Source organism: Melanotaenia boesemani, chromosome 13 (genome assembly GCF_017639745.1).
Source record: "Melanotaenia boesemani isolate fMelBoe1 chromosome 13, fMelBoe1.pri, whole genome shotgun sequence".
Lineage (NCBI taxonomy): Eukaryota > Metazoa > Chordata > Actinopteri > Atheriniformes > Melanotaeniidae > Melanotaenia > Melanotaenia boesemani.
In genome coordinates this window covers 28277424-28291397 of record NC_055694.1, presented here as the reverse complement: position 1 = coordinate 28291397, position 13974 = coordinate 28277424, and the positions used below count along the sequence as shown (strand labels likewise).

Here is a 13974-nt window from a genome sequence, read left to right as displayed (position 1 = left end):
GTCTATCTGTAAGAGCTGGAAGACAGGAACACAAACTGGGAGCGAAACAGAAAGAAACAATGAAAGGCAGGGTGCAAGACAAAAAAAAAAGAATCAGATGAAACTAGAACAGGAGAAAGAGGGTGATGAAAATTACTGTAAACTCAGAGGGGGGAGACCTATGAGAGCTGGAGGTGGCAGAAAGACTTCAATGAAAAAACCCTTCCAATAACTGATGTTTGACAACTTGGAAGAAAGACAAGGGGACAAGTTTGTTATTGTTCTCCCCTTCAAAAATCCCCTCTCTCCATATAAAGATCAGTTCTGTCTATGCTCTTTATCATGATGTAGTCCTGTGTGAGAGACTACATTACAATGAAACACTCATCAGAACTCTTATCTGTCCCTGTTTGTCTACTTTAATACATACCATTAGTTAATCCTTTGATATGCCTTATAATCTGATGGCAGATATGAGCGCAGAAAAAAGAAAGGACAAAATGCGGAGAAGAGAGGGATGTGGGGCAGATGCTTGAGTTTTATTGCAGGAAGTCAGAAGATAGGGAAAAAATATATCTCAATAAGAAGAGCAGAGATCTGGGCTGCAGAAAAGAGGTAAAAAAAATGAGGGGATGAGAAGACAGAGGGATGAGGGAGGGGGACTGGCTTGTGACCTGATTTCACCACAAAGCTATGACAAAGTGGAACAGCAAGAAGGCAAGTCAATGCAGCATCTTCGCTCGGTGCTGCAAATATCCAGGTGTAGTGTTCATACATGTAAGCTGCACATACACAGAACCGATCAATGCACTGCAAACCTCAACATTCCTCTGTTTAACCTGTTGACCTAAATACTGTATCCATATCTAGCTGAGTCACCCAACTCTCCGTCTGCTTTCTTCAACATCTGGGTCTGCCTCTACAACCTCATCTTCTTCAATTCGCAGCTGTGCTTCCAGAAGCAGCAGCGATGGTGGGCAATGTAGACTACAGAGAAAGCCTGATGTTTACCAATTTGGCAAAGCTGCTGCAGCGTGCTGGCAGTATGGACACACAAATGTATCCATTACACAGCTGGAAATCTCTCCTGTGAACATAAACAGCATCTGGATGAGGAACATTCAGACGCCTCGCTGCTGTGGCCCCGGTGTGGATTTTTTAAATTGAGAGAAAGACGATGCAAATAAAGAGATTCAGACTCTAAATGCTGAAAGTACATTAGGGAATGTACATTAGGGAATATACTAATGTCTCCCTGCTGTGTTTTCTTATGCTTCAGGGCAACACGTCAGGTATTTCACATGACCAACAGAAGCTGTAAACACACATGCTGAGGGAAGTTGTTTAAAGGTTGATCTTCCAGCTGCCAGCAAGGCAAATTTATTTGTACAATTCAAAGTGCTTTACATAAAACATTAAAAGCATTATAGCAGGGTTCAAGAAGCAAGTGCATTAAAAACAAACTTTAAAAGAAAAGGAATTAAATAAAAACAGGAAAAAAAAATAGATTAAAAGACCTAAAATAAAACAGATAAAAAGCACAAAATAAAGTTACAGTGTGGGGAATTTAACAGTTGTTCTGATAAAAGGCAGCAAATAAAAAAGTTTTTAACATTATTTTAAAACTGCTGAGTTTCAGCAGACCTGCAGTTTTCTGGGAGTTTGTTCCACATGTGAGGAGCATAAAAGCTGAACGCTGCCTCTCCACGTTTAGTTCTGGGAACAGAAAGCAGACCTGACCCTGATGACCTGAGGGATCTGGTTGGTTCATAACAATCCAGAAGATCCTGAATGGATTTATGTGCTAAACCATTCAGTGCTTTGTAAACTAATAGCAGGATTTTGAAGTCAGTTCTTCGAGAGACAGGAAGCCAGTGTAAAGATCTGAGGACTAGAGTTCTAGGATCTACTTTCCTGGTCTTAGTCAGGACTGGAGCAGCAGAGTTCTGGACTAACTGCAGCTGTACTACATATACAGAACTGATGATAGGCTGATTTCTTATGTTTGCATTAGAGACAGTACTCGTTCCTAGATGAATTGGGCTGCTATCCTCTGATTTCCACTGAAAGTAATTTTTCTTTTTAGAAGGAAATAACCAATACAGTTTTCTACTGTATCCAGCAGAATTTACTCTCACACATATCTTGATTCTGATGTTTCTGCAGTTCTCTCAGGTCTCAGCTTTCTCTTGAGAAAAAGATTAAACATATCTCCCATTTATTTTGGGTATGTCATTTCAGACAGGAGTCGGAAAATCAAATGAGGCTAATAAAATGAAGAATTTAGAGCTCATGAATGTACATTTTCCTAAAAACACACAATACAGTCCCAGTGTTCGAATGACTGAGCTGAAGCAAGTGAATCATACAATCAGTCTGTTACCCTTGTCAAGCAATGAATCCGACACCTTCAGTCTAGGAAATGTTGAAAATGCACCTGCACGAACAAATTCCCACATCTGGTGTCATAGAAAGACTGCATATGTTGAACATGTGCATACAAAAACAATAGGTTGGTATGGCTGAGCTACATCTGCATACAGCCGCCCACCACACAGACGTGTTTATGGAGGCCGTTTGAACAAAAAGTAGCCGAACTGACCCGATGCAAACCGGGGTTTGTGGTAGCGTTGTCCAGAAAAAAACAAAGACAAATACCCCCATGCACACACACCCTGCCCCTGGACTGGAGGGAATTAAACCCATAAGTTAGTTGTAGGAAACTTCCCTCAGAGTGAGTCAACTGGTAGCAGTGGGCACCCCCGTTACCTGGGATTTCCCCACAGGGCAGGACGAGCTGTGGACACCCACTGAGAGGCGCATCCACAGCCTTTACCTGCTCATGATGTCATTTTGAGAGGCTGAGAAACGTTTCAGTATTGCTGTCTGGTAGGTAAATTTGTGGTGTGTATAAGTTTTGGTAAAAGTCCCTGAAAACTAAATTTATTTCCTGATGATCACGGGTGATATTCCCTGATGGGTCCTTAATAGAGACTTATGTTGTTTTGTTTAGTCTTTTTTTTTTTTTTTTCATTTATTTTTAACTGATTATATACGTATTTACATGACTTTGGACTAGAAACTGTTTTTTTAATTCGACTATTTTATTTAACTTTAGCTTTACCTTTTTTATTCTATTTGTTCATCTGGGGGGGCACCATAGGCATCCTCTAGGGGTTTCATTTCAAACCACTCAGGCTCTTTTGCCTTCGCTTGCTTTTTCTTATAAGATGAAAAACGGATTATTTTGCCTCGCATTTCTGCTTTTTCTGCTTCCCACACAACGCTTGCTGATTCTCCTGGAAGGTCATTATTCTGTAAATATATGTCCCATTATTTTCTCAGACAACTAATAAAGTCAGTGTCTTTAAGTAATTATGCATTAAACCTCCAGTTTCTAGCTGGTGATTTTCTGATTCCACAAAATGAAAGAAACTGGTGCATGATCGCTGATAGTGATGGGATGGATTTTAGTTTCTGAAATATTGCTTATGAGAGAACAGCTAACAAAAAAGTAATCTAATCTGGAATAAGAGTGATGAACTGATGAGAAGAAGGCGTATTCTGAGAGTAGGGTTTATAAACTGTTTATAAACTGTTTGACAGTATTAACAGACTGCATTAACAAAGCACAGAAGTTGCTCTCTGATTGCCTCGTCCTTTTCCAGATTTGGCTTTGTCTGCAAAACGATGACACACCTGTAGGCGATACTAAAAAGCCAGTGAAGCAAATTTCTCTGTTTGTGTGTGTGTGTACATGTATGTGTGGCCACAGGTCCTTTGTTTGAAGAAGTCACATGATCAGTCTGACTTGTCGCTGTCCCCTCCCCTTTGCAACGTGCCACCATACAATAAAACAACAACAACAACCGACAGCATGTGTTCAAAGGTAATAAATAATCAGTCTGAGTAAAAATTAAAACTACAAAGGAACACCTCCACCTCATAATGTGGTGAAGACAGGGGGAGCATGTGATGAGGGAGAGGAAAGCAAACGAGAGATGAAAGAATGGAGGAACGATGGCGGCTTTGCGAGCCCAGATCAAGTCAGGGGAAATCGATAGATGGTTTACTGTACAGTAAATAAACAAACAAACATGGAACAAAGCACTGGAAGATGGGTGGACAAGCATGATGGCAAGACTCAGGGTGTGTGTGGTCACATGTTTCAGGGACATTCAGCCATATAAGTCTGTAGGTGAGAGATAAACAGGAGCAGAGACGGAGGAAAAGGTAAAAGGAAAAACCAGTAGGGATAGAAAGGAGATAGAAACATAATGAAGACCCTAGCAGGGTGGGCGGAGGAGCACAAAGAAAAATAAGGTACAGAAATTGATTTATTGGCAGATGGAGGCATACACGTAGAGGAGATGAAAGGACACCGGAGAAAACAGAGGGAGAGATGTATAGAAGATGAAGCTGATGAAATGGGAAGAGAGAGTGAGGGAGAGAGAGAGAGAGAGAAGGAAAGGCGTCTGGATGGGTCCCATGGGTGAGATTTCTCTCTCCTCCATGTTAGAGCGGTATGGCAGAGGACTGTCGATCCAACTGCGTATCCTATGTGCATGTTAATTACAGACCGAGAGAAAGAGCGTAAACATGTCTGCAGAGGAAAACAGGCACAAAAGAAATTTAGGTTTAAATAAGAATATAAGTAAGAACATAATTTAATGTTCTTACTCTCTCTAGGCCTTTTATTACAGTCACAGTGTTGATCCCACTTCACAACACAGCCTTTCCTTTTCTTGTTTGTTAACCCCTTGTGTCAAACATTTGTGACAAACCACTTTTGACCTTTATTTTATTTCTTTTTATGCAACTAACTTATTATATTTATGTATCTGCTTTTATTCACCCAGATTTATGTATTTTTTTTACATAATTTATTATCTTTATTGTTATTAATTTATTTAATATTTGTGTTTAATTTTATCCAAGTCTTTTTATTTTTTTTCTAATTTTTTCCAGTATTTGTAACTTTTTTTTCCTGTCTATGTAATTGTAAACTAATTTAGGCATTACAGAGAAAAATTTACCTTTATGGTCCAAAGGACACCACAAATTTTAAATGTGGTACACACACATATATATATGTATATATATATATATATATATATATATATATATTCTGACAATTTTCTTTGTTTTCTCATTTTTCACCATCAATAAATGATGCTTAATTTACATGACAGAATGTGGTGTTGTTTGCAACCATGACACACAAATCTAGCTAAATAAAGTGTTTCTCTGGACGAGCACATTCTTCTCAAAGTTAACTTTTCCATGACCTTACCGAAACTATTGCAAACACAAATCCAAAAAATGACTGGACTAATGGTGTCTCCCCCTCTCAACTGCATCCAGTTCCAGCTGAGCATCCCCAGACTGTGGCAGTGTGGTTTTTCTGAATGAGTTTAGCCTTTATAAATCAGGCAGAGGGGGGAAAAAAGCAGCACGGTGAGATATTATTCATCTATAATTGGGAATAACCCCGCTACCCCACACTGAGGTGGCTCTATCTCCACTGAGTAATCACTGCCAACGCCTGCTCTGCTGGAACCGGTGTTATTAGGTCGGAAACACTGTCCCGACCTCTGCTGTCTGCCATGGTTTATTATCCAACAATACTCCTGCTTTACTCCTGATCTTTTTTAAACCACTGAGCTGCAGAAGGAGAACCTGGCTGAGCAAATTTATCTCACATTCTTTGCTGCTATCAAATCACCACCCTGGACAGATTAAAGGGGGGGGGGGGGTCCCAAAACAAGCTCCAGAGGGATCATTTAGACTGAGGCTTTCAGTTTTCATGACAGTTAGCTTTGCACTGATTTACAAAACAACTTTTACTTCTCATTGTTAAACTGTCACTATCAGGTGATTCATTTCATTCTCAGTTTTTGTTGCAGACGCAGATTCAAACAACCTCCTTGCTGATAAGCGAAACAATGGTCTTAAATTCATTTAAGTGCAGTAATACTGGCAAAAATTTCTGCTTCCCTAAAGCTTTAAATTCCCAACACTTGGAAAGCACTGCTGAGCTTAGCTTAACATAATAACACAGAACCCTTTGAGATAAAGAATGACAAAGACTTAATTGTCTTCTAGTTAGAATAATACAGATTATTTTTCCTCCATCCTATTTGGCCTAATTGTTCTGAAGAGCTTTTTTCTTAAAAAAAATCTACACAGACAAAATTGTGAGACTGAGAAATAGTTGAATGAAATGTAAAAGTGACCTTGCTGCTGCTTAGGGCAGACTAATATTTCATCAGCTAACACGAGGGGTACACCTGCCTCAGAGCTACGCCCACATCTGCCAAAGGCTTATACTCCAACCCTGTGAGGAGGCGTCGGGGGAGGAAAGGAAGGAAGAAAGGTGGAAATAAAAGACAGAAAAGAAAGAAAAAACCCAACAAAGTCCCATGTGGGTTTACTGAAAGACTTGTAAGTTTCAGAGAGAGTATATGAAGGCTCTGAACCGATAAAACCACAGCAGAGAAACTGTGGCAAAGAGGGGAAAAACAGAAAAGGGGATGAGAAAAAGTAATGACATTCAAGCGGGAAACTACCTGCTCAATTTTAGTTGAATTATTCTAATAAGTATGCAAATGTAAATAAGTAATGCTGGATATATCACAGTGTATCAACAACATGAAACAAGCTAAAACAAAAAAGGGAAGGAAGTGGAATCATGTGTTGAAAGCCATGTGATCCATCTCCAGGATGAGAGAAATGGTTCGCTGATCCATTCATCATTTCTGATTAGGTCACTGGTTTCTCCAGACCTGGGTTACACTGACACGGAAGCCAGTAACCACAAGCATCTATCTAACTGCATATTGACTAGTGTTTATATTCTACTTGTTGCTAAGGAAATATCTTATAATTATGTGCTCAAGGAGTGTGTGTGTGTGTGTGTTTTTTTAAACCATTTTGACTATATGAGATCATGGAGATCACCCACACATGACACAAGTGTTTATAATAAAAACAGCAACCGTAAAAATATCTATTAGTAGTCATGAAATTAGATTAACCCATAAAGTAGCCTCCACACTGGTTAATATTTTTGTATTTAGCAGTTTACGAAACTGTGCAAAAAGCTTTTACTTCTCACGACAAAATCCAAAAGGTAAATAATACCCAGAGGTGATTTTTCCAAGATGTAAACTATTACAGAACCTACAAGATGCAGCACAAGTATAAGGGCAGCTACTGGAAATGTAAAACATTCATTTCATGGTGATGTTAGATTAAAAAGTCAAAGATCTTATTCTATCTTGAAGGAGGTATTTGTAAAATGTCATGGCAACGCAACCAGCGGTTGGTGAGATGCTATAAACTGACAGCTAACTTGGTGGGATTCGGGATGTCACAATTACTTGATTTCATAATATTTCATAAAATTCGTATTAAATGCTACAATTAAATCAACATAAAATCCCTCAATCACAAAAAAAAAGATTAAGTCTGAACTATGTCAGTAGATCAGTGCAACTCACACATGGAACAAAAACAAAGTTACACACGTCTGTTGACTATGTTAGAGTAGGAAACAACAGACAAATCAAGTCATCCTTGTTGGATTTCTTTGGTCAAAGAGAAAAAATGACCAAGGTAACATTGGTTGTCTCTCCAGCTTGTAAAACATGACATACAGAGTTGCATATAAATGAGGAAATACATTGAATATGGTTCAACATCTGCAAGACAATTACCAACTCTATGCTAAAAATAAAAGGTAAATAAACAGTAACTGGTTTAAAATTACATTAACACTGAAATAAAAAATGAAATGAAATCTAATTGTGTATGACTACGTTACGTTATACAGATGTTATGTTTAAAACAGCGGTTATTCTGCTAAGGCGCAGCTGGAAGTCAAAGCAAAGCTAGACGTGTTTCAGAATTCTCTACTTAGGTCACAATGAAATGTTCAAACCATCTTTATGGTGTAGTTTACATAAAGAAGCCTTCCAAGTAGAGGTATCCTTTTCCATCTGTTTTCTCTGAGTGAAATTAAGTTAATATGTATTATGTATTTGTTGTTTGCAGAGAGAAGAGGGGATTTTGTTGGAATGGGAATTTTTGGTTACTTTACTTTGGTGCCGTGTTATTTTGTTACGATGGCATTAAAATGTAGAAATAAATTAAAGACCTAAAAGGAGCGTTCATGTGTTTCTGCATATTCATAATGTTGGAAAATTAATGCATGGTAATTGTGATAATTGTAAAATTGTGATTATTTCTCTTACAGTAATCTTACAAAGAAAATATAACTTATAATAAGAAAATATACCATTGTGACATCCTCAGGTGGGGCAGGGGGTAGGTAAGCACCTATAGTTGCTTTGTTTCAGTCAGTATAATACATACAGCAAAGCCAGGGCCTGCTAAACAACATTTCAGCCACAAAGATGTCACTTTGTTAGGACTGACCTTTGACCTGCACGTTTACATAAACTGCCCCTTCCCTCATGCTCACCTTCATACACTACTACTAAAAAGGAAAAAAGCTGACCTTAACCATCATGGAGGAGTGTATGAGTGCATGGACAAACAAATACACAGTGGAGACTGTCCTGCACCAGGACAGACCACGTTACAGTTAACAAAGCTTTCACGTGCACATAGCTGCTTCAGTGAAGAACAAAACACAAACAGAAAAAAAAGGACTAATAAAAGCAGTCCGACGTTGGGGAGGGGAGGACAAAGCACAGAGCCAATCAACTGACCGCGGTACAACAAAGGGCTATCTGTAAGCCCTGGACTTCATCCTGCCCTGTGATGAGAACTTCGATCCCCAGGAAAAAGAGCAGCAAAGCCCTAAAGTAGCTCATTAAGCCCTTGTTTCGATTTTAGCTCATTGAGTTTGGTGCTGTTGATCAATTAAAGGACAGCTGAAGCAGCTGCTGACCACACAAACATTCAGGCTGAAATTGTTTTGATGACAGAAACTTCTTTTACACCATGTATGCTGACGTCTGCAGTCACTGCTATCTGATCTTATCTGAAATATTTTCTTCTCTACAGAGCCAACCACACCCCTGTGCTGTTTGCTCATTAACCAGTAGCGATGTCCTGTCTTAGATACCTTACGATTCAATTTAATTACAATTCAAGGTTCTTCAAAACAATTACAGCTATGTGTTTTGATAAAGTACTCTAAACTGACAGACAATGCTATGGTGTGGTATTCTGACGACGTATGTCACACAGACGGCTTCTCTCCTCCTCTAACCTGGGCTGGGAACATTTGAGGTGTTTGTAGTATTACTATTATATTTCATTTTTAGCTTTAAACAACGTACACATGCAGTAAGTCTAGTCCAGGCCTTGTCTGTTATCATGTTTATAAAAACTAAAATGTTCTAGCCCTCAAACACGATGAATAAATTTCGCGCTCAGAAAGAGTGGCTGAATCTGCCAGCTTCTTGACATCTGTTGTTTACTGTTCACGACTTTTATGTTCCTGCCACACTTTGCAGCTGTCTTGTCATTTAATTATTATAAAAAGTACCATATTTTCCAGACTATAAGTCACTCAGGAGTATAAGTCGCATCAGTCATAAAATGTGTTTAGAAAAAACACACACACAAGTCGCACAGGACTATAAGTCACATTTATTTAAAAATTTATTTCACAAAATCCAAGACCAAGAACAAACATTTAATCTGGAAAGACAAGTTATTTATCTGCAGAATAGCACACAGAACAACAGGCTGAAAATGTGTCCGGTATGTAAACCGAACACCAGGATTTCCTCCAGGAATTTTTTTAAAACTGTGAGGGAGAAACGGCCTCGTTATTACACTTAATAAACAGCTGATTGAGATGCTGAGAAAATACAAAAATGTACATTTGACATTTAAAGACACCAACACCGCTGCATGCAAAACCTCGTCCTGCCACCAACGTTTCACAGTAAATATGTAATGACCGAGTTAGTTGTTCCCCCCCGCAGTAATCCCCACCCGTCACGGACAAGCATCTTGTGGAATATGAACTGACCGGAACAAAGCAAACTTTTTTAAAACGGCCTCAAGAACTAAGTTCTCACTTCTCTTTTATGTGACAAGCTTTACTCTGTTCTGTCACCTCTTCACCATCACTCAAGCAAACCGAAGTAGAATCTGACAGGAAGTTGAGACTCCAGTGTTCGTTTTTCAAAACTGCATTATTTGCAGAGCAGTCCCACATTTCCTGAGTAATAAGAGTACACGCTTATTATGTTCTGTAAATGTGCTTTATGTTCATATGGATCCATTCATACAGTATAATTTACATCTGTAACACCTGAAAAAATAAAAATCATAATTCCGGAGGCACTTCAGCTTTATTTTGCCATGATGGTGCGCCACGATCATTTATGTGAACACATTCAGCTTCATAATAGCATAAAGGACACACCTAGTAGGCTGAATATAAGTTAACATAACAAGCCAGACTCCAACAAGCAAGCTACCAATGAGCAAGTTTACCAAGCTCCCAATCTCATTCCATATCAATGAATCCACTGAATTCTTCATCCTCTGTGTTGTTTCTGAACAACTCTGCCAACTGCTGCTTGATTACTGTTATCGGCTCTGTATTTTACAACCTGCAGTTTGTAATCTGCAGAATATGTTTTTCTTTGGGGGCATTTTGTTTGTTTTCACTTATTTTCGATTGTCTTTAAGTTAATGTTTTAATTATTTTTTTCAGTAGAATAGGAGCAGCAAATACTGTGGTTATCACAGGCCTAAAGCGCCCTCTCGCTACTGTAGACGTAATGTTTACTCCTTGGTTCATGTCAATTGGTATGAATTGACATTTAAAAACATGTTCAATTATAAATATAAGTCGCACCTGACTATAAGTCGCAGGACCTGCGAAACTATGAAAAAAAAAGTGCGACTTATAGTCCGGAAAATACGGTAATCGATTCTAAACATTTACAAATGGCATTTGAATCAGCAAGTGTTGCAACACGATGAATAGATTAAATAGTAATTTGGCCCACATCTAGTAACCAGGGAACAGTTTACACAGCTCAAGCATGGCAGGGAGTCAAGCAACAAAACATGTCTATGTTAACAGAGAAACACCACGAACAGCTACGAGAAATAGTTAAGGACAGGATTTATCCACGTTTTCCACCAGACGTCTGCAAAAATGGGAGCATTGTGTCAACATAGAAATTTTCCATGCTGGGGACCTGAGCCTACCTTACACATGTAATCAAGCCAAGCAGTATGCAAGCATGAAACACTGGTCTGTTTCTGTGTGTGTTTATGGGACTCACCCATCCTCCTTGGCTCTGGATCCAGGGCTGAATGTGGTTGTCCAGGTAGACTGTCATCCACTCCACAATCCTGCCCACCAGGGGACTCATCTCCTTCTCCACGCACTCAACACATAGCGCCCCACCGAACGCAAAAAGCCCCACAATGCGGCCCCAGTTGACGCCGTCCCGGAACACCTCGTCCATCACGTTCTCGAAGCTTTGGTAGGCAGTGGCTGGCGTGATGTGCAGCTGGCTGTGCAGGTCACTGAAAGCACGGGCGTATCGCAGCTCAAACTCATTAGCTGTATCTCGGAGAGCCTCTTTCACCGCATCCAGGCTTGCCGTCGTCGACGGTTGCGGCCGCAGCGGTGACACCGGTGGGGTCCCAGGACTTGTCCCATTATAAGTCCCATTGGCATGTGTCTCTGTCCTCTGGTCCTCAGTTAACCCATCATCCCCTGCACCAGTCCTGTTGGGAGGCTCATTGAGCACAATGTGGTTGAGAGGATAGTTTCTCTGGGAAAGTTTATACGTTACGTAGAAAACCACCAGTTCTCTATTTTGAGACATGTTGTGTTTAAATATCCTTTTTCTCTCCTTGTGGCCCGTCTATATGCACCTCTCTTGGTCAAGCCTTGTTGTGTTAAGAGCGAATACACACTGTCTCCCTGAGTTTCCTCCGTTCAGACCACCATGGTCAGCTGATATCCACAAGACGTGTAAAGGGTGAAAACCAAACCTACACAGGGCTGACAAATCAGCTCAGGTCCTGCAGAAAGACAACAATAAAAGGTCAAAGCCTGGACATAACATCCATATAACGTGTGTGTGTGAGAGAAAGAGAGTGGGAGAAGGGAAGGAAGGGAGAGAGAGAGCTCAGGGTTGGCTGTCGACTCAAATTAAATTTAGACAGGTGTGGTCAAAGATCATATCTCTAATTGGGCAGTTACATATGGAGCAGATGGTGGCGATATAAATGAGAAAACAGTAGAGGAAATGTGTGTTTGAGAAAGTGATGGTGAGCCACAGAGACAAAAGGCGAGATGGTGTGAGGAAGGTGAGGGGAGATCAGAGGGGGGGGTCTGGCTTGATGATCCACACAGACAGGCCCCCTCTTTATCAGTGACTTCTGACCTCCAGTCTGAGCTTTTAGACACCTTGTTTGTCTCGACTTCGCTCACACACCTAAGCTGTCACACACACACATCCTTAAATTCAGCACACAAACCTTGCTTTCCATGATGTCTGAGTATTTACCTCTAAATTAATGTCAATTAACACACTTTTTTACAAGTGTAATGGCTTCATTCACATTTACAGCAAAAAATATAGGTTACAAAATCTCAAAATCACACTTTTATATTATATTTTATATGCTTTGATTATGAATTTATATATTTGGAAAACATATTTGGAACCTTCAGTCTTAAATGTCAGGATGGTTTTCTTCTCTTTGTACAGTACTTTGCAAAAGTCTTGAGCCATCTGATCCCTTTCAGATAAGCTTTCTGGTCATTTCTGGAAGCAGTCTTCAGGAGTAGTTCTCCAGGCTTCTAGAACGATGTTGCAAAGCTCTTTTTAGGGTGTTGGCTGCCTTTTTTTTGTTACCTTCTCTGTCAAGATGATCCCACACTGCTTCAATTATGTTGAGGATCAGGCTCTGGGAGGATTCATTCCTCCATCAGACCTTTTGTCCCTGATTTTCAGTCCCATTCTTGTGACATTTGGCATACTTCAGCCTTTTCTCCTTGTTTCCCTTCATTAAGAATGGCTTCTTGACCGCCATCCTTCCATGGAGACCATTTCTGATGAGGCTCATGAAGTTCCAGATACTTCTATGAAGGCTTTGCAACATTTTTTTTTTTTATTTAAGGAAATCATTTTAAGATGCTGCACACATGCTATAGATTGTTGTTTTCTTTTTTTTTGCCTGATACTTCTTATTTTTCCACCTGTCATTCACATTCCTTCATTTTCAGGGGACACGTTGCACACGATATTAAGCCAAGCTTAAGCAAATAGCTACTTGGTGCATAAATGTTTTATCTTGGCATTTTTTCAGAGATACAACTATACATATATATATATATATATATATATAAGAGCAAAAGGCATCTCTCTGCAACGGGCTGTTAGCAAAAAAATGCTTAAAACAATCTTGAAATGATTCTTTGCTAATCTGTTGTTTGCAACACTGGTTCATTCTCTTATATGAGTTTTCAATGTAAAGCAAGTAAACAGATATGGGCTGAGGGGAATCATCAAGTATTTTTCACATTTTGTAAAAATTTTCTGTCAAATGATTAATTCAGAAAATAACAGTTCATTACATGTAAAATCAGAGATGACTTAAGATTGAATACATATGTGTGTATGTGTCTAAGTTTGCAGTACATGTTTTGTATCTGATAATGCAACATTTCCACGTTCCTGATGACAGTGTGACACATTTCCCCATTAAACCCAGCCACACAATGAAGGAATACCCGCTACTATGAAAGCAAACCACTTTTTTTTTTTACCACATTTTCTTTTACTTCACAACAGTGGAAGCAAGTTGATGTCATATATATATATATTTTTCCTTTCTTTTTTTTTTTTAACAAATATTAAAATGTATCCATGATTTGTAGTGAAAAGAACAGAAACAGCTTGTTAGAGCAAATAATATAATATGACATCAACTTGCTTCCATATATATATATATATATATATATATATATATATA

At 39.2% G+C, this 13974-nt stretch overlaps 1 protein-coding gene across 2 annotated transcripts in view; it reads right to left on the bottom strand.

Moving 5' to 3' along the window:
* Positions 1–13974, bottom strand: part of bcl2l1 (BCL2 like 1) — a 36375-nt gene that overhangs the window by 19967 nt on the left and 2434 nt on the right. For both annotated transcript variants that reach the window (XM_042004815.1, XM_042004816.1), the window contains exon 2: positions 11265–12015. In XM_042004815.1, the coding sequence (XP_041860749.1) occupies positions 11265–11816 (552 nt within the window). In that variant the 5' untranslated portion in view covers positions 11817–12015. The remainder of the gene's footprint in view (positions 1–11264; positions 12016–13974) is intronic.